Genomic DNA, 27,841 nt, shown 5'->3' on the forward strand with positions numbered 1-27,841 from the left:
CTCGGGATAGAATTACGGCACGAATAGAAGCGTTGAATAGAGGCACCCCCGAAGCTATTTCTCGCGAACCACAGGACGTCCGAATCGTTCTTGGAAAGGGCAGTATATCAGAAATGTGATGCTTGATTCTTCAGGATTAACGGGATTACCCTTCTGTATATAGTCAACCTAGAGCGCAAAAGTTTCGCATGTTGTACATTCCTGTCATGTACTGCTACTTGCGCAACTGCACAGACTTGTCAAGGGGAGACGTCACATTTCAGTCAGTATAGCTAAGCCTTGCATCAAGCTTGCGTTGACATGTGGGACTATTGGGTACATATGTCTAATGATTGAGTGTCACTCAGCATGAGCTATTATTTGGACCCACTATGATGCGTTGATATAACGGACTAACCTGCAAGATCAATGATCGACAGGGGATAAATACCAGATCATCACTTAAATGCAAGTGTGCGGGCCATTTATATCATTTAGCAATACTGTGACTGGATTTAAATCTGTCTGGATGAGAAGGCGGGTAGTTGATGCCTCCGCATTATACCTAGGTCAACCTTTTGGTAGTATCGTGTTTCTCACTTATGCAAGTCTGTTTGAAGAGACATGTCACTGCTCTACGGCTCACATCTATTTTACGTTTTGCTTTGATGATCTCCTAGGGAAGAATGTGTATTACGGTAGCCCCTTGCGTAGTAAATTAGGATTGCTTCCGCCTTCCCGCATAATATTTCCTTCCCCTAACAGTTAGGTGTTTAGCTTGGCATAGGATAGTATAGGTAAAGTTGAATTGAAGGGTTGAGGTTATAATGTAGAACCTCCTGAGCCTACAGGTGGATTGAACTCACGAAGTTGTCTAGTCAAAGAGGGTCGAATATAAGACTGCGTTCATCCGCCAACCCAAACACTCGGGGCAATTCTGTGGTATTCGCCAAGCATTTCGGCACGGAGATTTAATGCTTGAAATCGCGTGCAGTAGACACTGTGACAAAGGGGCAATAAGTCGATGGTTGTACAATTTCGCGGAACATTAATGAAAGAATGCTGCCGGGGATCAATATCTCGGCCATATATACCTCAGCTACGAGTGCTAATCCCGCGGTCCGAGCCAAGCGTAGTGAACGATATATGCGACGACAAGAGGAGAGCATCAGGTGGCGGTTGAAAATGATTTCCCGGGGTGCCTCGCGTATGGCTTTGGCATAGCCTGCCAGGGAGGACTTGTGGAAAACACCTTTTAAAATCATGTTGTTGGGTGGTTGTTTGATATCAAGACTGCATTGCTGCTTAGGAGACCAAAGCTTCGAACTTGTGGTCGTCCTTAATTGTATTAATTCCTCACCAAAGACTGCATGTGTAGCAGAATGCCTAATCATCTACTACTGGACTCTGCCGAAAGACCATCGTATCCTCTGAAAATCGTCTGGGGTAGGCTCGTATTTCGCCGAGCTCTAGCAGGCGCAATGTACAATCGCCTCGGGGAAAATTGGAATTATAAAGTTTATTTGCCCCATCTACATAAACTTTAGGTATACAATAGACCTCATTAGAAAGACAAAAACAATACAGCGACCATGCCGGCCGGGAATTGGCTTGTTTCCTTATATACCGAGTGCATTGACGTGGTACGTGCACAAGAGGGAGCTGCCGGAGATTCAATCACTTTCGATATAAATACTTAATATTAATACAGTTGGACCAACCTGCATCATGTATTTGAATTGGAGTAACTTGCTATATGGCGATGGCATGAAATGTTGCTGGTGGAGACTTAGCTCTCGCACAGTATAGTGGAAGAGCCAGTTCACGGAGATTCTGGACATTTTCGACTCGATCTCTTGTGTATCCTATTTTGTCCCCCAGAATATGTGGCCAAGGCTCAATTGACCCCAGCCAGATGAGTCATTGGTGAGGTTGAATTTAACGTCGGAATAGCTTGGTTCTAAGCCCTTGTCCAGAATAAGCGTCCGGTATCGCTCCCCCTGACATGAGTCATGTCGGCTCCTATACACAATTTCTACCACATAAAGAAGCCATGCCGGTGGTCGGCACCCAGCATCTGTATTAATTACGTGTTTGGCATCGTTCCTTTGCCCTATCGCATACCTAGTCTGAGATGTTTCGCACGCGCTCTATTAGTCGGGCTGGCAATGCCCTGACTCATACCGCACGATGTCAACAAACCTCGTTCCCTCGGTCGCATATTTGCGCATCGAGGGTAGGGGTGATTAGACGAAAGATGACTACGGTTGCAGCACAGTCAATGTGAGTCCTATAGCACCTTTTCTAGATGTGGCGGTCGAATTCAATGTGATCTCACCAACACGTACTAATCCCGTGGACGTACAGAAAAGTAGAAACCCCATCGGATGCAACCTTTCCCTCTACAGGCGCGGAATATAATGTTTCTCCGGAAGACTCAAAATCAATGGAAGCAGATGAATCGTATGAGAATAGTTAATGCTGTGGGAAGCGTCGCGGTACTGATACAATACGTAGGTTTGGTGGCATGACGGGCGGCCAGATTTTTCATGAGATGATGCGAAGACACGGTGTCAAACATATATGTACGAATGGGACCTGGGACTTCCATTTTTGAAGTTTACTGACACCCACTTTAATAGTTGGATACCCTGGTGGAACGATCCTTCCGGTCTTCGACGCCATCTACAACTCCGAGTATTTCGACTTCATCCTTCCCAAGCATGAACAAGGCGCTGGGCATATGGCCGAAGGCTACGCAAGGGCTTCAGGAAAGCCAGGAATCGTTCTCGTCACCTCTGGACCCGGAGCGACCAATGTCGTTACCCCAATGCAGGATGCCCTCTCTGATGGAACGCCGATGATCGTCTTCAGCGGCCAGGTAGCAACCACGGCGATCGGCAGTGATGCTTTTCAGGAAGCCGATATTCTTGGTATATCGCGAGGGTGCACAAAATGGAACGTGATGGTACGCAACGTTGCTGAGCTGCCTCAGAGGATCAACGAAGCTTTCGAAATTGCCACGAGTGGGAGACCTGGCCCGGTTCTGGTGGATCTACCCAAGGACGTGACAGCGGGTATATTGAAAAAGGTTACGCCTACGGGGCCAGCGATACCTCGCATAGCGAGCTATGCAAACACTGACGCGAACCAAAAGCTACTTACCGAGTCGATCGCCCATGTCGCAAAATTGATTAACACCGCGAAGAAGCCCGTCATATATGCTGGACAGGGCGTTATTCAGTCCCCGAACGGACCTCAGTTACTCAAGGAACTTGCAGAAAAGGCATCCATACCGGTGACTACAACCTTGCAGGGACTTGGTGCCTTCGACGAACTCGACGAGAAGTCTTTGCACATGCTGGGCATGCATGGTTCAGCGTATGCGAACATGTCCATGCAGGAAGCCGATCTCATCATTGCACTGGGGGCAAGGTTTGATGACAGAGTTACATTAAACATCGCCAAGTTCGCGCCCGCGGCCAGAGCGGCAGCTGCAAAGGGACTTGGAGGTATTGTGCAGTTTGAGGTCCTACCTAAAAATATCAACAAGGTGATCCAATCTACTGAGGCGGTGGTCGGGGACGTCGCAGAGAATCTAACACACCTGTTACCTCATGTGAAAAGGACCAGTATGGCTGAAAGGCAAGCATGGTTCAAGCAAATCAACGAATGGAAGGCAAAGTGGCCGTTAAATGCTTATGACCGGGACGAACGACCACATTTGATCAAACCCCAGTATTTGATCGAGGAGCTGAGTAACCTCACAACAGATCGCAAGCAAGAGACTATCATTACTACAGGCGTCGGTCAACATCAGATGTGGACTGCTCAGCACTTTCGTTGGCGCCATCCCCGTAGTTTGATCACCTCTGGTGGTCTTGGTACTATGGGTTTTGGTCTTCCAGCTGCCATTGGTGTAAAGGTAGCGCGTCCAGATGCGCTTGTGATTGATATCGACGGTGACGCATCGTTTAGCATGACCCTAACGGAGCTGACTACGGCTAGTCAATTCAACATCGGGGTGAAGGTCATCGTCCTAAACAACGAGGAGCAAGGAATGGTGACCCAGTGGCAAAATCTATTCTATGAGGATCGATACTCCCACACACACCAGCGTAATCCGGACTTTATGGGCCTGGCAAGGGCAATGCACTTCCAACATCGCCGTGTCAGCAAGCCCGAGGAGGTCGTTGACTCTCTGAAGTGGCTTATCCACACGGACGGCCCTGCTCTGCTCGAGGTTATCACCGACAAAAAGGTACCGGTTCTACCAATGGTGCCAGCGGGCTCGGGACTGCACGAGTTTATTACGTGGGACGCACACAGAGACAGGGAGAGAAGAAGTCTGATGCGGGACAGAACATGTGGGCTTCACGGCTGAGCTTGAAAGCAACTCCGTGGACAACGCGTCGAACCTTTGTACATCTCGCTAAAAAAAAAAAGTCAAATTGTAAGTGAGGTGTTGATCAAGGATTATATAGGGTCGGCATGCTAGCCTGAGTCATTGGGTCCGTTCGTACCCCAAGATCTCAACGTCTAAGTACCGAGAAGCTCTAACAATTGTTATTTGACACCACTGATAACGACCATGTTCTTAAGTCCCACCCATGCCATGGGAATGTAAGCCTAACTCGGGATATCAGTAGCCAAGATTCAAACCCTCAAGGTAGTCTATCGAGACACCAGTGTGAATGTGATCATATAATTTAAACGTCTATAGAGAAGCAGCGATGAGTCTTTTGTATCCGCCTACGGCCTCTTCCAGTTCCCCGACCGTGATGGCCTCATCATCAGCATGAGCAACAAGGATGCTTCCAGGTCCATACAAATACCTCCTAACCCTTGGAGCCTCCTGGTCATGAATGTCCAGTGCAGGAGCATCGGTTCCGTAATTAACGGTGATAACCCCAAAGCCCCCGACATCGACATCGAAGTACTGCGGTGGAGCGCCTGATTTGCGATCGCCAAAATCAAGATAAACACTTTCATCACCTTCAGTCACATTCGCCACCGCTCTCTCGACAATAACCCTGGTGTCCTCTGGGGCTCCGGCTGCAAGGCGAACAGTAATCGCTGCTTCAGCATGCGCTGGGACGACATTGGCGGCAATCCCGCCATGCACTAGACCAATATTCAAGGTTGACTTTCCCAATGTTTCACTGCGAAGCAAACCACCTTTCTCGGGCGGAATATCTTGCAGGGTATCGAGATGAGCAAGAACAGGAACAAGCGATGAGATGGCACTTTGACCTAGCCACGGGTATCCAGAGTGGGCGGCTTTGCCTTCAGCGACCAACTTGAACCCGAGGGTTCCTTTATGTGCCGCAACCAGGTTGAGCTCTGTTGGCTCTCCGAATATGACCGTATGATATGTCGGGGGCGTAGGGTTGAGCTCTGAGTTGGAGAAATATTTCATCCCCACGCCACTATTTTCCTCGCCGACGTCAAACAACAACCCGATGGAGGCGTGGGGATTCTCAGCGAGTGTTTCAAGCGCGGCAAACACGATCGCCGCAACGCTAGCTTTGGCATCCACCGTCCCACGGCCACCAATTACGAGGTCCGTGCGATTGAAGGACCCCGTGGCTGAGGCTGGGGCATGAAGCGAGTAAGGGATGAAGGGCGGGACTGTGTCGATGTGGCTGGTCACCAACACGTCCGGGAGTCTGTTCTGCCCAACATACGCGTAGATGTTGAATCTTTCTTCTTCGCTCTTACTTGCGGGGGTGACAGTTTGTTTCTCTACTGTCAGATTATGCGATGCGAGGAAGTTCAAGACATACTTCCCCACATTTTTCTCGTGTTCACTTGTGGATGGGATTTGCACGAGGGCTCGGTGGAAGGAGAGCAGCGGCGATGAGTCGATGATTTGGCTGAGATCCTGAGATAAATCACCAACCAAGGGCTGCTGACGTTCAGAGACCAGTGCCCCAGCTGCCAGCGCAGTAACACGAAAAAGATCCGTCGTCTTCATAATTCTCAGTCTTCATAGATTGTGATCGGAGTGTCAAAAAGGGTTCATCTATCTACACGGTGAGGAGGGGACCTGATAAGACAATCGGTCCCCGCTATGGCGCCTTAGCCTTTCAATCAACTATAAATCCCCATCGTCACTAAGCTTAGTCTATAGACGTTGATTTAATTGATTACAAGTGAAAGAGGCATTCTACCGTCGCCATTAGATTCCTTTAGCTCCTCTTCCTGGACCCCTTACTGGTGCTGCTTCTCCCCAGCATGAATATCCACATCGTCCAACACGGCCTGATTCTGTTTCGCAGCCGCAAGCCGGATTCTCTTGAGTTTCCTGGTATCAACATCGACCTTCCACGTAAAACCCCAAGTAATAAGATTCATAATGATGGCCATTCCCACAAACCCCATCGCAATGCCAAAAGAAGTCGCGTATCGCGGCGCGTACCGAGAATTAAACAGTTGAGAGCCGACGGCCCCTCCAATTTGACCGTAGCTGTTCGCAAAGGCGATAGCGAAGGCAGAGCCCGTGGCGCCCTCCGTAGTCTGCACACGCCAGGGCCACATCATCACGTACCTGCAGGGCTTTAGCATACGAGGGGCGATAAGGATCGGATGGGATTGGAAGCTTACCATGCCGTTGAGAATCCTCCAGCTAAAATGGTTGCCGCGTACACGCCGCCGGTATTTGGAAAGGCATAGAGCACGCCATAACAGGCCTCGATGACAATCATGAAAGCGAGGGGAATAGCGGGCTGGGGAATTCTTCCCGTGTCGGCTAAGATACCAAAGACAACGGTCAGAATCACTGCGAAAACTGCCGAAGGAATGTTTAGCAATTGTGTTTCGCCCATAGAGCTATCATGTCCGTTAGCCAATCTGCCCTAAATTGTCACGGTCGGAACAACTCACGTAAATCCAAGGTTTGCTATAACGGTTGGTTGGTAAAATGTAAGTCCTGTAGTACCAACGGTGAAGAAGGCCCAACAAAGGAGGAAAAGCCAGATTCTTTTGTTCTTCAATGTGGTGATGAGTTCGGCCAGGTTGAAGTTCGCTTCAGCTGCTCTCGGGGCGTTACTGGGGAGGCGCGCTTCAATGAAAGTCTGTTCTCTCTCAGACAGCCAAGAGGCTGTGGAGGGAACTGTATGAGGGTTAGTCGAGCTGTGGAGCCTCTGAACTGGCCGCCTGGTGATACATACAATCAGGTAAGAAAAAGTACGTGATGATCCCCAATATAACGGTGAAGATGCCCTCGGTCAAAACTAGCCTGAAGAACAACATGAATATGGAAGCCTTTCTTTTTTACAATGGAAATCTCTTACCACTTCCAACCCGATAGGCCACCAGCTGCAACCCCGTTGAACGCAAAGGCAAGAACGCCACTTATGACCGTGCTGAAGTTGCCTAGAAGTGTAACGAGGACAATCCGAGGGGCAATCTCATCCGGTCTATACCAGTAGCATAACTGGACAAGCATGCCCGGCCACAGGCCGGCCTCGAAGAGACCAAGGAAAAAGCGAACCGCATACAGACCCTGTCGGTTGGTCACAGCGGCATGACAGCAGAGTACTACTCCCCAGGATACCTGTGACCATTAGAATTTATAACTCTCTTAAGACCAACCCAATTTACTAACCATGATTCGAGCCTGCCAGATGGACGGTCGTACGCCTTTCAGCAGAAGGTTGGAGGGTGCTTCTGCGATGATATAGGGAATCTTCAAATAGTGAGTCCGGATCTTGCTGTTACATCAGACCATACTCACGTAGTACATAGTTGTAACCAGATTATACTGATTGGATGTCATTTTAAGTTCATTCAAAATGTTGCGAGGCGTTCCTTTATCCATAATTCGAGCGTACGAGACCTGCTAATGTTAGGACGTAGACTGGCAAGGTAGCTTCTATCACAGTCTGTACTTACATTGGTAAAATCGACACTCTTGAGCATATACATGACCGCTAAAAGTGGGATCAGGTGCCAGTCTATTCGCCGTAGTAACCTCTTTTCTTCTGCGCTGCTAAGACTTGCTCGCGCTCGCATAAGAGTGGCATCGTAACCTGGGATAACATCTCCTTCGTACTCGGGAAGCGAGTCATGTTCAGTTCGGTTGACATAGTGCACATTCCGCCTCCCTTGGCCTGACGATTCGTCTATCGAGATGTTACTGGATTTGATTGTTGTCGAGGTTTCTCCTGTGGTGTCTTTCTTTTCGGAGAATCCCAAAGTCATATTGTGAAAGCCCAAGCCGAGCAGTCAAGGTGTTTCTAGGGACATTCAACGGAAGATTAAGGCCATAGCAAGGGGCTTTATAAACTGCTTCTTAATTTTCAATGACCATAATTGGCTAGTTAGGTCGCTTATCGTTTTGCAATAGCCAAGCTTGATTGCGCAAGGAGAACCCCTCGGTGCGATGGGCACAGGCATATAGCGTATCAATCCGAGATACCCCGCAGCGGCGAGGTCGATTTGCTGATAAGACCTCGAAATGGCATTTTCCTTTCCATTTTCTTGCATAAATCTTGGACCTAGACCCTGATGCCAGTGGTCACTAAATCGACTAGACTACGAAATGCGCTCGAGCGGGCACACTATCTGAGAATGTGCAGAAATGAACATCGGTCAACCTCTGGCATATGATGTGAATATCTCGGTAATTGATAACCCTTGCATTTTTACAGATCGGGAATATTTATCAATCATGTACTTCTGTCACGGCTTGGCTGCGTCTATGGTTCAGCACGGGTATCGTCACTTAATCCACCAATTAAGGCAATGCCATGGCTTGCGTATTTCGCTACCGGCGAATGCGTGACTACCAGATGATCAACGTCATTTAATAAGTAGTACAAAAGTATAGAAGATTGTTCACGCCATAGACGCGATTTAGACGAAGGGGTAACTCGAATGCCACATGGGAGTCGGCAATTCCAACACTACCTCCTGAAGCAGATGTGGAGTCTATACATTTATTCTATTAATATCTTACATGAGGGTCAGAATTAAAGGTCCAATTAGGGTCACTTAACTCCAGTGAATATGTAGACTGATGTATCCCTATGACCAAACTTTCTCCGCATTATATATGCATATTCATCTATTCATATCGCTTAGGTGGATCAACGGCACAATATTGATTTGGCATACATAGTCTCATGTGTCGGCCCATCCAGTAGACTGCGACAAGGGAAAGCATAATACTATCCATATACATCCAGCAGGTTGGTTTTGGGGTTTTGGTGGCTCCATAATTGAATATAAACTCATCTCTGCCAGGGCTAGGAAGACAGAAAAACGAAAGCCTCATAGTGTGGACTAGGCTCATTGTTTGACAGGCTGTAGCTCATTGGTGATTTCCATACACTTCTGTTGGTATGTGCCCTGGGCCTGTCATCGCCTCCTAATATGTGGTGGGGAATACCGAATTACGCTAGGGTATGGCGCAATCATATTTGCCGACCATGTAAAGGTGACCCCAAAGACCACAGGTATATGTGCCGGATATCATGCTATGCCATTCTTCGGTTCAGTATGTACCAGTTCAGGGCATATTCCGCGCGGAATGCCTATCACGATGGGTGCATAGAACACCTTCAATGTTTACGAGAGTTTAATTCTGTGCTGAGAAAAGGTACTACACCTTCAAACTAGTCTCAAGATAAGAGATGGCGTGATGGGGAGTATCAATGAGGCCATGTCCAGTACGAATGTCATGTTCACATAGATTCAAATAGGGCCAAAAGCCCGGTGCTGGTCTGTCAGTTGAGCTCTGACAGGTCAGACACGCATCGAACATGGACCGCGGAAAACGTAAATCTATAAGTCCCCAGGTAGAGGATGAACAGATCAACTCCAGTGACCGGCTCACTGTGCAGCCAATAAAGTCGTGGAAAGGCTATATCTGGGATACATGGGAGCTGCCTCCGGATCAGCGTTGGCTGTTATTCAAAGTCGACGCCTTTGTCCTTACTTTTGCCTCAGTAAGCTAGGCCCCTCTACAGAAGCAGGAGAGCGCTTCAGACTAATGTGCATTACCAGATCGGGTACTTCTTGAAGAATCTCGATCTTAACAATATCAACAATGCCTTTCTCAGTGGCATGAAGGAGGACCTGAATATGTACGGGAACCAGCTGGTTACTAGCACGTCTATCTACACGGTGGGATATGTAATTGGTCAGATACCATCCAACTTGCTGCTAACTAGAATTTCACCTCGATGGGTGATTCCCGCGGTGCGCCTCTCTTCTAGCTTCTGTCCCCAGCTCTTGTGTGATATCACTAACACACTAACCGCAGCTGGAGGTTGGTTGGGGAATAGCCACAATTTGCACGTCCAGTGTGCAGTCGTATCGGTCATTATACGCCATCCGCTTCTTGGTTGGGCTGTTCGAGTGAGTATATCGCTCATTCTTCCAATCGCAGAATACTGACACTCTTTGTCCAGATCCGGCTTCTACCCTGGTATCCACTACCTACTCGGATCGTGGTACACTCCACGTGAGATAGGAAAGAGAGCCATGGTTTTCTGGCTTGCCGGCTCAATTGGAACGCTATTCAGCGGATTCCTACAAGCAGCAGCCTACACCAACCTGAACGGTGTGCATGGCCACGCAGGCTGGCGCTGGCTGTTTATTATCGATGGCATTATCACGCTGCCGCTTGCCGTAGCGGGATTCCTGTTCTTCCCTAACCTCCCACAAGACGGCAAGAAAACGTGGTGGACGACAGAAGACGAGCATATTCTTTCTGTCAAACGCATGGAGGCTGTTGGTCGTGCGGGAAAGGAGCCCTGGACGGTCGCCAAGGCCAAGAGAATCTTCCTCAGCTGGCATACATATCTTCTCCGTTCGTGGCCTCCTTTATGTATTATCCCATCCCTCCATACTAACTGGACACAGCCTTACTATACATCGTGTGGAATAATGGTTACCCGCAAGCCGGTATGGGCTACTGGCTGAAGAGCTTCAACACGACCCCTCCTCCTGTGCCGGGTACATCGTTTTCGGTGCCGCAGATTAATAATTGTGAGTAGTCCTCGTAGGAGGTGCTAGAATCACACTAAGTCGATTTACAGATCCAATGGTTACAACCGGAATATTTGTTGTGGTAGCTTTGAGCTGGGGTTGGCTTTCCGATGGGTGTCGCGGTATACGGTGGCCCTTCATCTATGCGGGTGCGATCATCACGGTGAGCCCTTTAAACCTTGGTCCTGGCTGTATTTTCTATGAGAAGCAGACTGACTTCCATTCTCCTACGACAGACAGTGTTCTGCGTGCTCCTCCGCCAGATGCCGCTCTATGAGAATATCAACGGCCGTATGGCTGTGTATTGGCTGAGTAACATTGGCGTGAGTTTATCCCACCTTACTCATACTCCCATGGTATTCAATAAATGAGATGTATTGTGCTCACTGGATGGCAACAGAGCGGTGCTGGTCCCCTCATCTTGAGTTGGATCAACGAAATCTGTTCAGCGGACACCGAGAAAAGAGCATTAATTGTTGGTCTGGCGAACGATCTCGCATACGTCGTCCAGGCGGTGGTAAGTACCTTCGACAAGCCTTTCCGTCTAGCAATACATCAGTCTAACGAGCTGTGTTAGGCACCGAACTTTGTCTGGAAGACCACCGACTTTCCAGCTGCCAAGAAGGGTTATTTGTGGGATATTGTCCTGCAGTGTCTACTCAGTGAGTCTGCTAGGTACCCCCTGTTCTAATGTACCAGCTCCTAATTGGTCACCTTTACGTCTCAGTTCTTGTTACTGCTGCTATTCAGTTTCAACTCTGGAGGGATCGACGAAAGTCGTCCGCTGGTGGAGAGGACGATGGCTTCTCGTCCGACTCGCAGAGCGACGACCCACCACGACAGGAAAGTCATATTGAGCTTGGAAAGATAGTCTGCACCGAGGTCGTGGCGGTATAACATCAGCATCAAATATTCCGTAAGGTATGAAACTTGGTCCAAAAATTGGAATGAAATATAAATCACATTATAGCATGCACTGCTTTTGTAACGCTAGCGATAACGACAGCAGTTATACGTCCAGTTTGCAGGCGGAATTAGACGGCTGTTCGGATGGATGTTGGTGGGGAGAGAGACAATGTATAAAAGAAGAGTTTACCTGTATAGTTCGTGGAGAGTCATTATTCATATGACAGGCCTCCAGGAATGATAATGTTGTTAAAGGTGGAAAGCAAAAGTGATGGTGCAGTGGGATGACGTTGCATGTATGACATTCGTCCACGGATTGGACTAGAGACTGAATAGAAAAAAATACTGACTAACCGGAATCAGATAATGACTTACTAGGATAACACGATTGATTTAGGCCAGGCTTCCCATAAGGTTGTTGCTTAACGTAGACACAAAAAAAAAGCTAGGTACATACAGAGTCATTGCTGGACATACATGATTTTACACCTCGGACAATTACATTGCTAGCGTTGATACCCCAGACTGAAAATAGCACAACATGATAGCTAAGCAATACAATCTGCACTTAGAATTCTTGGTCCTGTCAGACCTTGTCCGACTTTCAGCAGCTGGTCCTGTAGATCAAATGTACCTGCCTAGGGCGAGGCTTATCACTGCTTCAAATGAACAGTCGCCCCCACAAACTCGAGCAATCATCCACCTGCAGCTATGCAGTAAGGCGGATGACTTCGTATATCTGATATCTCATATGCATCCAGCCTGTCAGCCTGATCCTGTAACTTAATTTAATCCACCACGAACGGTTGTCGTGGAGGTTCGTCCACATGTTCTGGACGGTCTCCCTAAAGCATACTTTTGTAGCTTCAAACCTGTGTTTAGGGAGCCACTACAATTCCGACGCATAGAGCCCATATAATATATGATCAACAAGAAAACTATAGAAATAATAAAATAACTGTACGTAGAACAAGACAAAAAAAGTGTGATAAAATAGCCTTAGGTAGTAGTTCAATAAATGAATTCGGTAAGCACAGGTAGTAGTACCTTTGATTGGACATCTCGATATATATAATTGATTCACGTTGGATATATGGTAGAATGTTGTGTCATGTTTTACTACGAAAAACCACTAGTCTTGAAATTTATCAAGTGTTCATATCTTGTAACTAAGGAAATGACGATAGTAAATTTTAGATAGTTAAGGAGAATGTATACTTAGCTATATAGAATAGAATGCCTGCTAAGATTCTTGTATACGTGGAGACAATCTTTCTCTCGGGTCTGGACCCACCGTTGCAGGTAGGGCAAAACATCCATGTAAATAATAGTACCGTGTGAACGGGACAACCGTCCGGGGTCTAGATTTCTTTCTTAGGCTGGCTTACCTGCATATGATTATGGGCTTAGAAATGCTTAGGTTTTGTTGGACCTGTATCGTTGCCGGTCCTTACCTCTGTACCTATTTTATTGACACGAATTGGCCGACTGTTCGTAGGTCTCTTGGCACAACCCTCAGATAGAAGAAGAACGAACAGTGAAACGTTTATCTCAATTTCCGGTTCTTCCCTCGGGAAATGAAGAAAGGAAGAGAACATTCAGAACGCCAATTTACCCCTCTTGATAATTCGTAGGAGCGAAGATGCACGGATGCATAAAATGCAAAGGGCTCGGGATTTGTGACCAGCAAACGTTGAGGGATCGGCATTTCCAGTCCAACACGGCTGGTTTCGCGTGGGGGCTGGAAAGTTTTAATCTCCAATTCCACTTTCTTTTAGCCCACAGAATGCAATCATAGTTAAATTAGGGACTGTAAAAAGAGATTAAATTTGAATGAGAAAAGAGAAGCTAAAAAGCTAAAATGGCCTAGAGTGTGTGTGAGAGACAAGGAAACATGGGCTGGGAAGTCTTGGGAGTCTCCCAGACTCTCACAATCAGACAACAAATATTGCTTGGCAAAGGATGCCTTATTGACCAATCTATGCTCAAAAGAGTTAACCGTAGTGGAGATCTAAAGCTAAGCCACTGCCCCGACCAGCTCGAGGAAGTCCCGGATTCGCCCAATGCATATCCTCGGTAGTCTGTCCATGGGAGGCCTTGCAGATCCATTGGCCGCGCTAAGAGAGATGGGTCATTTTGGGGCCAACTTCTAGCAGGGCTGAGAGAGAAAGAGAATCTGACCTCTCCAAAAATGCTGACACCGTCATCTGGTGAACATCATCGTTGAGGACAACGCCCGAACACGAATGATCGTGGACGATATTTCTTCCCAGACAGAGAGAGAGAAAGAAGAGAGCGGCCTGTAGAAGAGACGGTACCTCTTCAACCCTATGACGACGAGGAATTTACTTCTCTTCCTGGGGCTCACTGGGTTGAGCCTCCAGGAGCCAGACATATTGAAGGACTTTTGCAGACTCTTCGGACACCAGACAGCTGTGATTGATCGCAAGTGCGACCTCTTTTGAACAGACTCAGGTTTGATGTTTTATCCCACTGACCATATCCTCAGGCTCTATATCGATGGCGGCTTCGTGAACTATAACCCTCTGAGTGAATACCCCGACAATGCCACAAGTATGTCCGCCTCAATTCCTGTTCTCCTCGCCGCCATTACTGACCCCCTTTTTTTTTTTGAAGATACGGCCTTGCTCTACGCGGACTTCGATGTCAACAATCAGGGAATGCCGGCGGTATATAACAACCTGACCAAACCCGCCGACGCGCCTGATGTGAACGGAGGAATTCTGTGGCCCGACACCGTCAACAAGATGATCTATCTCTACGGTGGCCAATATGACCAGGGCACTCCCGGCAACTTCTCGTTATGGTCATACGATGCGCTCTACAACACGTGGCAAACGGTCAGCGCCGACACCACACAGGCGAATATCCAAAGGGCAAGCTACGGTGCGGGAATAACGATACAAGATCGAGCGGTTGCTTTCTACTATGGTGGATGGTTGTCCAATAGCTCGGTTTCGAATTGGGGATCGAAATCCCCCAAAGCTTTGTCGACCATGCTTCAATACGACATGCTGCAGAATACGTGGACGAATTCATCGGGTCCGGACACGATCGGCCGCGCGGAAGGGTCCATGGTGTATATCCCAGCAAGTGATGGCATGCTCGTGTACATTGGAGGCGTGCAGTCCGCAAATAATGGCACTACCCTCGGCCAGCCGATGGATGTGCGTACCGAATAACTACCCTCGGGCGTTCCGTCTCTCTCACTAACATCCATCAGGAGATTTTGCTATATGACATCTCGGGCAGTAAGTGGTACACACAAAAGGCGACCGGCGACGTCCCCGAACAACGGAGAAGATTCTGTGCTGGCGCAACTTGGGCGGAAGATTACTCGTCGTATAATATCTACCTCTACGGTGGTGCCGGTGCTCCCGAGGGTCTTGGCTATGATGATGTTTATGTTTTGACCTTACCGTCCTTTAAATGGATTAAATGGTACGTCTTGGATGTCGCATAGTTCCGGGTGATTCGTTGACACGATTTAGGTACCCCACAGATGGTAGTGAAAGCGGTTATCCCAAGAATGCAATGTCCTGCACTGTTGTAGATGGCGCCCAGATGCTGTAAGTGCCATTCCAACATAAGCAGTGCTATTGGGTATATCTAACCAAAAGCAGCGTGATGGGCGGCAACAAGCCAAACGACACGGACTGTGATGCCTACCCGATATACGGACTCCATAATATGTACCTGGGAAAGCAAAATCCCGAAGATGCAGTGTGGGCAATGTTCAGACCAAACGTCACGAGCTACGAGGTTCCGTCAGAGATTATATCCGCTGTTGGAGGATCGTATGTGTCTTGGGTCACCGCAGCCGGACATTTGAAGCTGACAATTTCTATAGGGCCACAGGGGGCGCCACGACCACCGAGCCCGCGGACGGCTTTGACAACCGTGACCTGTCGGTTTTCTTCACGCGCACATATACCGCCGCAACCCGCGCACCCACTCGCCCGATCCCAACCTCATCGAGTGGTTCCAAGTCTAAGCCTGTTGGGGCGATTGTGGGTGGTGTCATCGGCGGCGTCGCGGGGGTATCGATACTGGCTGCGATTCTGTTCTTTTACCTGCGGTCACGGAAGAAGAAGAAGGCTGAACTAGTACCGACCGAAGAGGAACAACCACCACAAGACGTGAAACATCCGGGAGCCGCTGGACAAGATGACCCCAGGCGCAGTGAGCTCGCTGCAGGATACGCCGGGCAACAGGACTCCATGAGAAGCGAGTTGCCTGCGGAAGTCGTAGCCGGCCAACGGCAATCGACAAGAAGCGAACTGGGCAGCCCGGCTCTCGTAGAGTTAGAGGGAGATGTCGTGCCCTACTCACCCACCACCTCGCCCCCGAACTCTCCACCACCATCCCACCCCATCTCCCCGACTTCTCCACACCGCGGATCTGCTCCATCATCTTGATGGAGGCCTTAAAGGAATACGTACGCAAAGTAGCAATACTTGCTCCCAGGACTGGGGAACATCCGAGGTTTTGCCCGGCCCGTACCCTGGTGAATGTTTGAATGTTTATAGATGACCCAGCAGTTTTATATACTCTGGGACTGGGGCTCAAACTCTTTTCTAAGTGTCTAGCTTCAAGTTCCAGAGCCTTGTTCTATATACTAATTTGCAGTAATTATTATACCATTCTCTACGATGCTTAATTGCTAGTTTTTCCCTTTTTCTTTTTTTCCTTTTTTCCCTCAATTTTCTAACAAAAGTGGTGGTGCGGCCATTCCTTTGTATAGCAAATTACCCAACTTGAAGAGGAGTTCTGATCGATAAAATACATTACTCTCTGATGCTAGTAACGATAGTCGAGAAGGTTATGCTTATTGAGTAGAAGCTGCCAAGAACACCAGCTCCCACCGGAGATACAGGGCTTGATAACCGTGGATTGGTGAGAAAATGTCCACACCCGTTGTCGTCAGTTGAATTTCGTGCTGGGTAAGGTGGATATGCTGTACGCCTACATGTGAGGCTCGATTTGACATGAAAATTCAGTTCCTGGCTTAGTTATACTTCCAATTTAATAGGTTTTGCTTGCGACCAGTGTGCACTTCTAGAGCCATGAGAAACAAATGTAAGATTCCAGAAAAATCTATAGAATGGACCTGAGTGTGATTTGGTCTGTGGTAATGGGCAGTATGGCTTTGGCAATGGAATGAAGGAGATGTAGCGGTGTAAATCTGACCGAGATTGATCCCAACCTTGCTGCAAGGGATGGATTATCTAGGAGATGCGCTCCCTTGATGCTTCTTTGAATTGCTAAGACCATGAATGTCAGCTGGCTGAGAAAGAGTTGGGAATTGATAACATTCGTTCGGTATGTTAATAATATATCTATCTAGGACTCTATTCCTCGTCTAATTCCTATGAATGGGTGAACACATCAAATGGATATTTGGATAGCAGGCAACCTACAATTTAGAAGTACACATAAACTTAAACCTCCAAAGTCAATTTACAATCTCACAGTTCCTACCACCAATTCAATCCCTATCCCAAGTCACGGGAAGCCCGACGATACCCACGTCCCTCGTAGGAGGTGTCCACTCTATGTCCGACTTGGGGACCGCGAGCCTAAGGCTGGGCAAAGTTTGGAATAAAGTGGCTACAGAAGTGTCGACTCGTAAGTTTCCAAATCAAAGCATAAGTTATAGGAAGCCTGACTTACAAAAGACAGTTTCTAGCTCCGCACGCGCAAGCGTTTCCGCGATACAGCGATGATCACCGTATCCGAAACCCAGAGCCTCCTGTGGTCCTCGCTTTCGGAACATGTCAAAGGTGTCTGGGTCTGGGAAGACCTCGGGATCACGGTTCGCTGCTTGATTTGAGGCAATGATGCCCTCGCCCGCTTTTATTTTCTGGTATCATTAGCGATTGACCATGTGCTCGATCGAGAAAGAGATTCGGACTTGTCCACAAAGTTCGATGTCCACAGTAGCCACACGCCGTGTAGCTAGTGCGGATGCTGTGTGGAAGCGACAGAGTTCCTCCACGAATAACTTGGAGAGCGATGGGTCTTCCAGCAACCGCGACAGTTGGTCAGGGTGCTCGAGCAAGGTCACCACTCCCTAACGAGTCAAGAGAAGTCAGTCCAAGCCACCAAAAGTTTCTGCGTCTTGGGTCATTTGGTCATACCAAGGCAATCATGCTTACAACGGTAGCGTTTCCAGCCACCAAGAGGAGAAATGCAATTTGGACGACGTCAAGTTTCTCAAGGTGTCCTGGTTTCAATTGCTCCTTGACCAGGGTGCTTATGACATCTTTGCCGGGATTTGCAGTTCTCCTGTCGACCAACTTCTCTAAGTACTCAAGAAGGTCCCTACAGAGATGTATCAGCTCAGTATTTTACTCATATGGACTTGACATGGGACGCCTTTACTTGTTGGCAGCTTGAGCGGCGGCGGCAGTACTACTTCCACTAGTCCGCGTCGCATCACAACCGCTTAGATACTCAAAGTCTTCTTGAGGTATACCGAGTATGTCATAGATAATCTGTGATAGTGTCCGATCATTAATCTACGCGATCACGAGACGACACCAAGTACATGGATGACTCACACAGGAGGGAACTGGCAGAGCGAAATGCTTCACGAGATCGACTTCTTTTTCATTTTTACCTGCCCGAATCAACTGATTCAGATGATGCTGAACCGTGTCTCGAATGAATGGAAGACGAGAATCCACATAGTCATCATTGAAAAAGGCGTCGACCATGCTCCTGTATCACCGATTAGTTCCATTCAGTCCGAGCCAGTTATTGGAGAGATATACCTCTGGTGCATATGATCAGGAGGATCCATATCAACGAACGTGGGCCGGTTTTTGGCAGCCGCCTTTCCACCAGGGGACATTTCCGGAAAGCCCTCTCGCCGACGAATCTGAGACAACTTTAGTTGATCCCTGCATGCCGCACAGAGGTCTGTCCACATGGTTATACCTTGGATAGTCTGGGGTCCGTAAGGACTGCGCAGACGTCCTTATGCTTTACCACCAACCATGGATGGCTTCCGTCCCAGAGCTCCACGCGGGAAAGGGGACATTCTCTGAGAAGACGGTGAAACTCTGTGGGTGGCTCATCCCCACTGGGGCGAGCGAAAGGGAACCTGGGATACACTGGATCTAATTGTGTATCAGCCGAAACCCCAATCGTGCAGCTAATATGCTACCAACCTGCGCTCATTGTAAAGCATGAACAGCTTGTCCCTCTGCATGACGACCTTAGACGGCTGTGTGCGTGCCGTTTAATATATGTTCTTATATCTAGAACCGATCAGCCCACAATGTGTCATCCTGCGACATGCCCTCCACCATCAGGCAATACCACATCCTGATGTCATATGAAACATTGTCTTGCATAGATGTCATTGGCTTATGGTCCGCGGAAATGCTAGTGATAAGGCACACCCGCGGGTATTACGGGCTTTATGCATGGGTGGGCAAAGCCATGAAGTCAGATCTGAGCAACCAAGCAGTCGTGGCATTGGTCTCGATTCGCCTATTCTGTTGCTGTTACCTATTAGTAACTCTGCAAGAACTTGCAGAGTCAACTCTCGCCCATGCCATTCCTACATGAATAGAATGGATGTGAACTTCTGAATATCGGTTATGGCTCTGTCATGGAATTCAAACCTAGTGTCTTTTGTGAAGTAGGACGCGTATCCAGACCATGTTGGATTGAATGGCAATGTACCACGGTCAGACATGCGAGTCGTGTACGACCAACAGTCGTCGCGTTTGCAATATCTTGTGATAATAAAGGCTCGCATAGCCTAGTGTGATATCATTTACTCATTAATTAGCTAGGCCTAGCTGATAACAGAGTACAGCCGTCGATGCGGTACTGAGCACAAAGCAAACCTCTTGTACATAGGTTATCCAGGCCTGTAAGAATTCGCTATTGTAACGAGCTTTCCGAGTGTCGTTCAACAGGATGAACATGCATCGTCTTTAATTGTTAATTGGAAGCTTCGTTTCATATCCCCTTCTGATGCAGATCATCTTATCGTGGGATGAATTGGAAGAGAAATCGCTCTTTACCCAGGCCACCCGTCCAGCTTTCTTGGAAAACGACGGTTCTCTTCCCGAGACATTAGACAAGGTCCGTCTACCCGAGAACTTTGAGTCCTTGAATCCAGCAGAACAGCAGAAGGCGAAAGCACTGCACCAAGCACAGACACTATATAATCTCTACCTAGCGTGGTCACGACAAGTCAACCCTCTGGTCTTCGAAGCTATTCAGAGCCAAAAGACACTCCGTCATCAAGTCAGTGTTATCCCGGGATTGACGATAATGGACTATGAGCCATGCCTCAACAATCTTCTTAGAGACATACAGAAAGAGTGGCCGAGTATAGTCGGGTCAGAGTTGGATGGAGCTTCATCAATACCCTGCCCGTTGCAGTTCTCAGCGGATGAAGTGCAGGACGAAGAACGGGATGAGGAGCTGTGGGCTCAAGGCGTGAGGCTCATGGAGGAATTTACGAGCGACACGGTGTGCTTTAAGCATTGGGATGGGAGGGTTAATGAACAGGATTACGAGCTATTGAGGAAACAGCTGGATGATGGGGTGGAGAGGTTTCTGCAGCGTGAGGCAAGCAGTGAAGAGGAGCGGAGGGAGTGGCTTGAAGCTATACAGTTTGTGGATTAAAAGGATCCATCTCTGATGTGAATAAACTTGCAGGTGATGGTTGAGTACGGGGTGAGACCTAAAGGTATTCCTCCCGCATTCTTTTGGTTTACCGTTTCTCTCTACTTGTATCGTTGAATGTACTTGAATATCACTATAGTCACGGCCCGTGTCGTCCCTATGGGCATAATATCTCACGTATGACAGGGATTATAAGTCGTCATTGTCTCCACTATATACAACATGTAGAACTGCCGATACGAACTTATTTATAGTGGGTGAACGATGCCATCTTCGCGGGGTCGGATTGCGTGATCGATAGTATAGCAATCTTGGTTTGAATAACATCTCGGTCCACAATTGTCGTCTACAAGCTAACTTTCGTTTGCACCTGCACTGGAGTCCCGACAGAGCTCTCCCTGTCGGTTTGAATATTTTGCCCCTTTCTATCACAGCCTGTTAGCGTAGTTGATCAATCCTGACACTGAAATGAGAAACATACCGTTCACGTTTGAGAAAGTACTGGATCAAATGCGCCGTCGCAATCAGACAGATCGCACTCGCCAACGTAAATGAATATCCCTTGGTGAACCGTGGTCCTTCGACTGTCTTGAAAACCAACAACGGTGTCCACACTGTCGTCGACTGCGCAATCGTGTTGGTGATAACCAGCGCCAACGACCGTTCCGCCGGTGATGCCCGCAGCTCACTGTTGATCCAACCGTATAGCACACTTGACATGGCTACTGCCGCATAGGTTGTTTGGAAGGCAAACCATTTTGCAGATTCAGGCACGTTCCAAACTACTAAAATCACCAGACCGATGATATTCCAGATATGCGAGACAGTGATGGCCCATGCGGGTCCCAGTACAAGATCTGACGCGAAACAGATAAACAACGTGTAGAAGATACCCAGAGCAGGCGAGATGGCAGACAGCTCATTCAGCCGCGCTGTTGAGAACCTATTCAGACTTTTCAGCCAAAGTAAGTATCCACCTGCAGTAGTATTCAGACAGGCATTCCAAAAAAAGATGTCCAGCCAAAGCATGGCCCAGAATTTCCAATTGCGAGCGATGTTAGTCACAGATCGCCATTGGAATCCTGGGTGGAAGCCATGGCCGACTCTGGCAAGCCGCGACTTTGCGAGATCAACGTCCTTGGGCCGCAATACCATCCGGTTGGGCTTGTCGGGGGTACCTGGCAAGATGAAGAAACCTAGAATTCCGATGGGGATGGTGATGATAGCACAGACGATGTACATCCACCGCCAACCGGCGAGACCATGCACGCCGTCAAGTCGAGCTGACGCTCCAGATTGGATCAGACTGGCTGTGAGAGTTCCTAGTGTGAGGCCGACGTAGAAGCAGCCACCCCGACGGGCGATTTCATCCCCACGGTACCAGGCACCTATGCGTGTCAGTCAAAATGCCAACCTTAGTCAATGGGAAGAATTACCAAATATATAATGCATTCCCGGGAAGAAGGCGGCCTGCTAGTCAGCATTAGTTCACGACAAGTCGAGGACGACATACTTCAAACCATCCGACCAGAAATCGATAGGCTGCTAGCTCGCCGAAGGAACTGGCCCGGAACTGCAATAACGTGAAGACACCCCACGCGATATCCAATATCGGAATCAGCCAGGAAATGGGTAATTTGGTAAATAGGTAGACGAAGGGTATCTGCCCGACGACGGCACCGACGGTGTACATGGTTTGGAGCTGAACCAAGTCATTGCCCTGCAGGTTCAAGTCCTCCTTAACTCCGGAGACGTAGGCATTATCTAAAGCCATTAATCTTTAAACAATGGAGCGAAGGGGGCGACAAACGCACTGATGTTGGCCTGGTCGATATATTTCACCCAGTAAGCTAAGAAGGCATATGGGACGATGAGCAGGTCAAGCTTCACGATCAGCCGTCGTTCCTCAGCGGTGTCCTCGTCGGCGAACCACCGAATTCGATACCATGGACGAGATGGACTGCTCATTGTGTCACTGGTTCGTGAGGCAAGTCATCGCATTGCAGATGATTATATACATTGAATACCGAAGGTGTCACTTACGGTTCATTACGTGACCGCCGATCAGCGTCGCGCCATCCGGCCACTTGCAGAATTAAGATATCTCTACGATTAAGACAAATATTTGCAGGTGCAGCAGTCTAATGCAGGCCAAGAATCATGCCAGGAGGTGGGTATAAGACGTGCTTAGGCCCCGCATGTCAATCCGATTTGCATAGTGAATTTGCAACGACCATTAACACGCTTCATAGATCCGGTCAATGCCTATTACTATATTCGAATGTCAAATCAATATTGAATTTTGTGAGTGGGTGATGTAAAATGTACTGCGCGGTCGTGATGGAATCGAGCACCCTTGGTGAGATTCTCACTGGCATAGCTGATGACAAAGGCTGCTTTATGTACGCTCTGCTTGCTACAAAGCCCCGTCCTCTATCCTCGTAAACCGCGAAACTCTGAAGTCAAGTCACAGGTATGGTATGTGTGGTCAGGCTTCGCTTTGTACTCGAGTAATAAGAGGGAAATTAAAGATACGTTGGCAATTTGTACGTATATCACCTAATATATATCTTTTCCGGCGGAACATCCGACTGTCAAACTAGGATTTTATACACTTTACGAGAGTTCACACCGCGACTAGGAGAACAAGCATCTGTCTACTGACAGTAATTTACTCTTTCACCTAATTCCCCTCGCATAAAAAGTTGTTCGTGCGTACAAGAGTTCCTGAGGCAGCGAGACAGGATGGGTAATGGTGGGGCATGTGATCATGGTTGTACAGACAACTTGTCCTTCTGACTGTAAGTGTAACGGAAAGCTACCTAGGCAATGGGTACCAGACCCCTTTTAACTCCTCTCCAACTGGGCAAAATACCCTCAGCCTCGCTTAGCCTGTTCTCCTTTCGATATACAATTACTCGGAGTGATGGCAGTCCCCATCGATGAGAAGCACATATACTACCCACGCAATTCGGGTGATGCTACCTCGGTTTTCAATATCCTGAAACGATGGCTCCCGTCCGAACTTGTCCTGGAGGTGTTAGAGCATGCCGAATACTGGCTTGTATCTCGGATCTCTAGGGCGGAGGAAATGCAGTATAAGGAGAGGGACTGCCATGGGCAAACACCATATTTGACAGCTGCACCAATTCAAGGCGAGCGGTACCCCGTGAAGAAGATCCGAATCACAATCTGGAGTCATGACCAGGGGTGGAGTATCTACCCCCAGGACCATGGCACCTTCAACAACTCTTGGACATGGTTTGACCTTGGTATCACCAGACCAGCGGGGAGAGAAGATATCTCTAAGGACGCTAACTTGCGGCTGGCGACCAATGTGCATGCAAGCAAGAAAACAATGTGCCATGAGATTACCTATCGCCGAGATCAGAACCTGCGGTGGGTTCAAAATCTTGAACCTGGTGATAGCATCTCTATCATTCCTCGGGCGTTGTTCCCTGGCTGGAGGAACTTTGTCGAAAAGGCCTGCATTGAGATCTACACCACACCTATTCTAATTGAGTATTATGTTAATCGATGCCCACGGTCGTACCCCACATTGGCCAATAATTCAGGGGCTACAAGGAGAAAGGCGAAAAGATTGCTTCGGAAATTCCTGGGCGCGGGTCGGAAGCTTTAGTGCTATACTGCATGTGGCAAACCAAGGGGTTCCTTGGAGCATATTTAGTTAATCTGATCGGAGTACTTTAGAAAGGTTCCGCGCGATGCCAACAAATCATACAAAGGGGATGAACCTGGACCCCCTTGGCTTCATATAACACTATTCCCTTACTGTACTCCGTAAACTCCGGTCTTACTGCCTCTCGGACATACCATCACAGACCATGTAAACGTGCAAGGAATCCACGTGCATATAGATATCCGCTTCAAGATTGAAGACCATCGACTGTGATGAGATATTTAGCACGTATTCTCCTATCATGTATTGCTATTTCGTTCTCCGTCTCGTCGAAAGCTTTGCACCCTAAACGGATGATTTGGGCGCTGCGCAGCTGAGCGGTGATGACGAAGATGCAAGCGGTATGAAAAGAAACATTATAAACTATGCTGACCTAGCCCGAAAAAAGTGCAGAATATGTACAATTCCAAAAGTAGGAGGCGAGAGAGGGACCCGTTTTTAAGTTGTTTTTTTTTGTTCTTGGCAGCAAGAGCGAGTCAACTGGCGAGTGCGGTTAATCATCAATCCCGAGAAAAATCTGAAACGAACGTTCACCGCCATTTTAAATTATTTTCTCAAATCCGTGCATAGAGTCAAGTCATAGACAGGCCAATTATGGATTTGGGGCTCGACGACGATCTGTTCCCAGCCAATAAGTACTGCCCCATATGTGGGGTGGTTCTCCTGTGCGAAGAGCTGGAAGAGACCCCCGAGACCCGACGGCCATGGTACGCCGAAGTACGTGCTGTGGCCAAGGAAGAGCACTGCACCAATTTCATGACAGGGGTAGGTTTTCTTGACTCCCGCGATGTTCTCTGTGCTCCGTTAGACGAAGAGTTGGATTATCTCAACGCATTCGAGCTGCACGACGTGGATTTACTGCGAACGGAATCAGAGCTGCACGGCTTTGGTCTCCATGATTCCTGCTGGATGCTGCTGCAGGACCGTCTGTGGCATACAATTGACTCAGAAAAAATTGCCCAATCTCTGTATGACGTGTTTTACTGCACCCCATCGCCACATCGATCTAGTCTCTCTTTTGGACATGACTATGGGGGTGCTAAGCGTTGGCAAAGGGCGTATGGCGACATCTCCCTGCCGGAGGACATGCCACTGCTCTTGCAGGCGGATCCATATGCCATTCCACTCTTAGAAAGGCTAGAGGAGAACGCACCTGATGTGGATGGCGGACGAGAATATCACTCTGTGTGTACTACGACGTCTACTGACATCAATACTGGATACCGTAACTCATTCGGCCAACTGTCTTTAGAACTGCTCCATGAGGTTGTATCGTACTTATCTGTTCCTCAGCTCCTGGACCTAAAATGTACAAGTCGAGATCTTTCCCAGCGCTTGGTATTGTCCAGCCTGCCACAGTCCTTTTGGAAGAACCAGTTTGCTCGAGGCTCCGATATGGACTTCCTCTTTCCTGATCTCGAACAAACACGGGATTGGTTCCGATTATATCGCGGTACAGTCTCCATCCTTCAGGCCAAAGATGAATCTCCTGAAAAGCTCTCGCTGCTCAACCGCAAAAGAATCCGTGCGCTCCTGGAACCAATAGCATCGGTCGTAGAAATAGACAGCGGACGATCGAAAGAACCTCGCGGGCGCCGGGCTAACTGTCTGGAGTTAAGGCCTGGACATTGGTTCGTGTCGGAGGGGCTAACCCAATGGCGCGCTGAAAACATGTATACGGCACACCTAACCTCGGAAATGGACTATCTTCCACATGGATGCTACGTACCTCGCTACCGGATTGGCGCGTTCCCACATACCATGTTGCATGGCGGCGAAATCAAAATATCCACCGTGCAGCTAGGGGCACGGGTGTTCATTGCCGGTATAAGCCATCATTCTACAGGGATAAATGAACAGGCTATCGGATACGCGGACATGACCGGCCAGAGAACGATCAACGTGCCCCCCGGGTCCATATTCAATAAAATTGAAGTTGCATTTTCCCCAGAAGGCCTTCGGGGGATCCGATTTCATTTTGGGGAAAACACTTTATCTGACTGGATTGGGGATACAAGTGATAAGGAGATGAGTTATGGTGTTCTGAAGATCCCTCATTCGGCCCGCGGGACATATCATATTCTCGCTGGTACTGATGTAAGCTCTTCTTCTACCACTAATGACCCAATAACTAACAAATGCAAGGCTTATAAATTAACCGCCATTGGAACCATTCATAACGAGTCACGGGAAGAGAAGTCTAACACCCCCTTTTGGCTGGATCATCCTCTGGATCTCACCCTCCCCGATTCATATCTATGGCAGTCTGAACGACCCAGCTACGACAATCTACGGATCTATCAATTCCAACCTGACAACGTAGGGACGCCCTATCGGCCCTTGATGAATATCGACTTTGGAGGGCCCAATGGCGAGTGGCTTGATTCACTCGTCAGCATGGAGGTGCATGTCTCAACTGAGTTCTCTCCTATCCTTGGAATGACATTCAACTACACCGACAAGACCTTGCAGTTTGGCAAATGTACCTCCGACAAGAAATTGACCTTTTCAGTCGATGGGCCAGGTGGGGAACGCATAACCGACATTGTAGGGAGTACAGCAGGTAATAGTGACGCTAGCTGTATTTATGGTCTAACGGTGTGTCTCTCGCCTCTCCCCAGGCCTAGACCTCTATTGCTAACCTTGCCCAGGTCACCACAAACCAGAACCGAGAAATGGAGTTCAAGCCCGGCAATCCATATGACGGCACCAGCAGCCCACATGGGGTTTTACCAACTCCTTGCTACCTTGATGATCTTCCTCAAGAACGCATTATTACCGGATTTGTGGCCACACAGCGCGTGAGTAAAATCATCTAAGCATTGGTAGTTTCAGGTACTTACAGATGGCAGTGGCGTCAGGAGTACTTTAAAGAGCTGGGTATTCAAATACAATTGCCCAGCGGATCTCATGGAGGCAGAAGCGCATGACAGCTTTATGGAGAGACGCGTCGATCTGGGTTGATACAATGGAAACGTTGACTGGTATGTCTGTTACCGCACTCTGAGGCCGTCTAGCGAAGCAAACAAGCATGCGAGCGTTGGCCTATCTTGGGTTACGACAGGTGGAACAATATCTTCCAGAGATGTTCCGTTTAATGTCTCTGCTTCCGTGCGGTGGTAGATTTCTAGGATATGCCACTCATCAAGGACAATTGTGAAAATCTTATATTTTGTGGCGGGCAATCTGCGCCTATTACGACATTGGCCTTATGTGGTGTATGCTGGTGGTATGAGCTGAAGGAAATTCTGTGTGCTTTCGATCAGAGGAAATCTTTCCCTTTAGATTCTCCTTTCCAGTTAACGTTAACATGACCCTCGAGCCTCAACGCTTAGTCCCCATTTCTAGTCGTCATCGTCATATTCACTTCCATAGACTATTGAGCAACATGTTATACCTTTGTCCAAGAGACTTGGTAGTCGATACCACAATATGAGTGATCGGCGCCCTAGCTGGTATAAATAATTCTTGCGCTGTCATTCGTTGCGGCGATAGAGTCGGAAAATATGGCTCATATGCGCGAATTTGACTTTGGGCTTTAGTCAATCGGGCAATCTCTAAGGTCACTGTGCCCGGAATAAAGCT

The 27,841-nt window shown here is 48.3% G+C and overlaps 9 protein-coding genes across 9 annotated transcripts; 6 read left to right on the forward strand and 3 right to left on the reverse strand.

Moving 5' to 3' along the window:
* Positions 1-2,236: 2,236 nt before the first annotated feature.
* BDV27DRAFT_170739 (thiamine diphosphate-binding protein) lies at positions 2,237-4,363 on the forward strand (the record flags this gene model as incomplete). The annotated part of the gene is made up of 3 exons (XM_032075400.1): positions 2,237-2,262; positions 2,497-2,564; positions 2,622-4,363. The coding sequence occupies 3 exons, from the start codon at positions 2,237-2,239 to the stop codon at positions 4,361-4,363; spliced, it is 1,836 nt and encodes a 611-aa protein (XP_031933227.1).
* Positions 4,364-4,696: 333 nt separating this feature from the next.
* BDV27DRAFT_170744 (major facilitator superfamily domain-containing protein) lies at positions 4,697-8,184 on the reverse strand (the record flags this gene model as incomplete). Its single annotated transcript, XM_032075401.1, has 6 exons — positions 4,697-5,681; positions 6,197-6,529; positions 6,586-6,810; positions 6,865-7,093; positions 7,357-7,537; positions 7,876-8,184. The coding sequence occupies 6 exons, from the start codon at positions 8,182-8,184 to the stop codon at positions 4,697-4,699; spliced, it is 2,262 nt and encodes a 753-aa protein (XP_031933228.1).
* A 1,562-nt stretch (positions 8,185-9,746) lies between these two features.
* BDV27DRAFT_170745 (major facilitator superfamily domain-containing protein) lies at positions 9,747-11,874 on the forward strand (the record flags this gene model as incomplete). The annotated part of the gene is made up of 10 exons (XM_032075402.1): positions 9,747-9,932; positions 9,991-10,119; positions 10,250-10,344; positions 10,398-10,798; positions 10,852-10,977; positions 11,028-11,140; positions 11,214-11,300; positions 11,378-11,494; positions 11,555-11,639; positions 11,705-11,874. 10 exons carry the CDS (start codon positions 9,747-9,749, stop codon positions 11,872-11,874), a joined length of 1,509 nt encoding a protein of 502 aa, XP_031933229.1.
* A 1,895-nt stretch (positions 11,875-13,769) lies between these two features.
* BDV27DRAFT_119733 (uncharacterized protein) lies at positions 13,770-16,522 on the forward strand. Its single transcript, XM_032064936.1, has 6 exons — positions 13,770-14,332; positions 14,393-15,071; positions 15,128-15,345; positions 15,396-15,473; positions 15,528-15,701; positions 15,755-16,522. The coding sequence occupies exons 1-6, from the start codon at positions 14,214-14,216 to the stop codon at positions 16,320-16,322; spliced, it is 1,836 nt and encodes a 611-aa protein (XP_031933230.1). The 5' UTR covers positions 13,770-14,213; the 3' UTR covers positions 16,323-16,522.
* Positions 16,523-16,944: 422 nt separating this feature from the next.
* On the reverse strand, positions 16,945-19,235 carry BDV27DRAFT_119739 (cytochrome P450). The gene is made up of 9 exons (XM_032064937.1): positions 19,080-19,235; positions 18,847-19,028; positions 18,681-18,787; positions 18,468-18,627; positions 18,289-18,401; positions 18,045-18,228; positions 17,819-17,977; positions 17,578-17,767; positions 16,945-17,514 (listed from the first exon to the last, which is right to left on the reverse strand). The coding sequence occupies exons 1-9, from the start codon at positions 19,087-19,089 to the stop codon at positions 17,393-17,395; spliced, it is 1,227 nt and encodes a 408-aa protein (XP_031933231.1). The 5' UTR covers positions 19,090-19,235; the 3' UTR covers positions 16,945-17,392.
* A 222-nt stretch (positions 19,236-19,457) lies between these two features.
* BDV27DRAFT_119753 (uncharacterized protein) lies at positions 19,458-20,605 on the forward strand. Its single transcript, XM_032064938.1, has one exon. It carries the CDS (start codon positions 19,897-19,899, stop codon positions 20,554-20,556), a length of 660 nt encoding a protein of 219 aa, XP_031933232.1. The 5' UTR covers positions 19,458-19,896; the 3' UTR covers positions 20,557-20,605.
* Positions 20,606-20,902: 297 nt separating this feature from the next.
* Positions 20,903-22,524, reverse strand: BDV27DRAFT_140599 (putative MFS transporter Seo1; the record flags this gene model as incomplete). Its single annotated transcript, XM_032069689.1, has 5 exons — positions 20,903-20,981; positions 21,059-21,944; positions 21,993-22,026; positions 22,070-22,320; positions 22,371-22,524. 5 exons carry the CDS (start codon positions 22,522-22,524, stop codon positions 20,903-20,905), a joined length of 1,404 nt encoding a protein of 467 aa, XP_031933233.1.
* A 958-nt stretch (positions 22,525-23,482) lies between these two features.
* BDV27DRAFT_152308 (uncharacterized protein) lies at positions 23,483-24,196 on the forward strand (the record flags this gene model as incomplete). Its single annotated transcript, XM_032071537.1, has 1 exon — positions 23,483-24,196. The coding sequence occupies one exon, from the start codon at positions 23,483-23,485 to the stop codon at positions 24,194-24,196; it is 714 nt and encodes a 237-aa protein (XP_031933234.1).
* Positions 24,197-24,837: 641 nt separating this feature from the next.
* BDV27DRAFT_170754 (uncharacterized protein) lies at positions 24,838-27,380 on the forward strand. Its single transcript, XM_032075403.1, has 4 exons — positions 24,838-26,353; positions 26,402-26,854; positions 26,908-27,057; positions 27,109-27,380. The coding sequence occupies exons 1-4, from the start codon at positions 24,851-24,853 to the stop codon at positions 27,184-27,186; spliced, it is 2,184 nt and encodes a 727-aa protein (XP_031933235.1). The 5' UTR covers positions 24,838-24,850; the 3' UTR covers positions 27,187-27,380.
* Positions 27,381-27,841: the final 461 nt, after the last annotated feature.

The sequence above is a fragment of the Aspergillus caelatus genome (genome assembly GCF_009193585.1).
Source record: "Aspergillus caelatus strain CBS 763.97 unplaced genomic scaffold BDV27scaffold_5, whole genome shotgun sequence".
Taxonomy (NCBI): Eukaryota; Fungi; Ascomycota; class Eurotiomycetes; order Eurotiales; family Aspergillaceae; genus Aspergillus; species Aspergillus caelatus.

Bases quoted from the DNA above. Each gene is read 5' to 3' on its own strand.
- BDV27DRAFT_119753 (XM_032064938.1), top strand. From the start codon at position 19,897: ATGCAGATCATCTTATCGTGGGATGAATTGGAAGAGAAATCGCTCTTT.
- BDV27DRAFT_170754 (XM_032075403.1), top strand. From the start codon at position 24,851: ATGGATTTGGGGCTCGACGACGATCTGTTCCCAGCCAATAAGTACTGC. The intron at 26,354-26,401 runs GTAAGCTCTTCT...AACAAATGCAAG, and splicing joins ATATTCTCGCTGGTACTGAT to GCTTATAAATTAACCGCCAT. The intron at 27,058-27,108 runs GTGAGTAAAATC...TACAGATGGCAG, and splicing joins GATTTGTGGCCACACAGCGC to TGGCGTCAGGAGTACTTTAA.
- BDV27DRAFT_119733 (XM_032064936.1), top strand. From the start codon at position 14,214: ATGACGACGAGGAATTTACTTCTCTTCCTGGGGCTCACTGGGTTGAGC. The intron at 15,474-15,527 runs GTAAGTGCCATT...AACCAAAAGCAG, and splicing joins GTAGATGGCGCCCAGATGCT to CGTGATGGGCGGCAACAAGC. The intron at 15,702-15,754 runs GTATGTGTCTTG...CAATTTCTATAG, and splicing joins ATATCCGCTGTTGGAGGATC to GGCCACAGGGGGCGCCACGA.
- BDV27DRAFT_119739 (XM_032064937.1), bottom strand. The intron at 17,978-18,044 runs GTATGACCAAAT...TTGACTCGTTAG, and splicing joins TTGTAAGCATGATTGCCTTG to GGAGTGGTGACCTTGCTCGA. The intron at 17,768-17,818 runs GTCCGAATCTCT...TAATGATACCAG, and splicing joins ACATCGAACTTTGTGGACAA to AAAATAAAAGCGGGCGAGGG.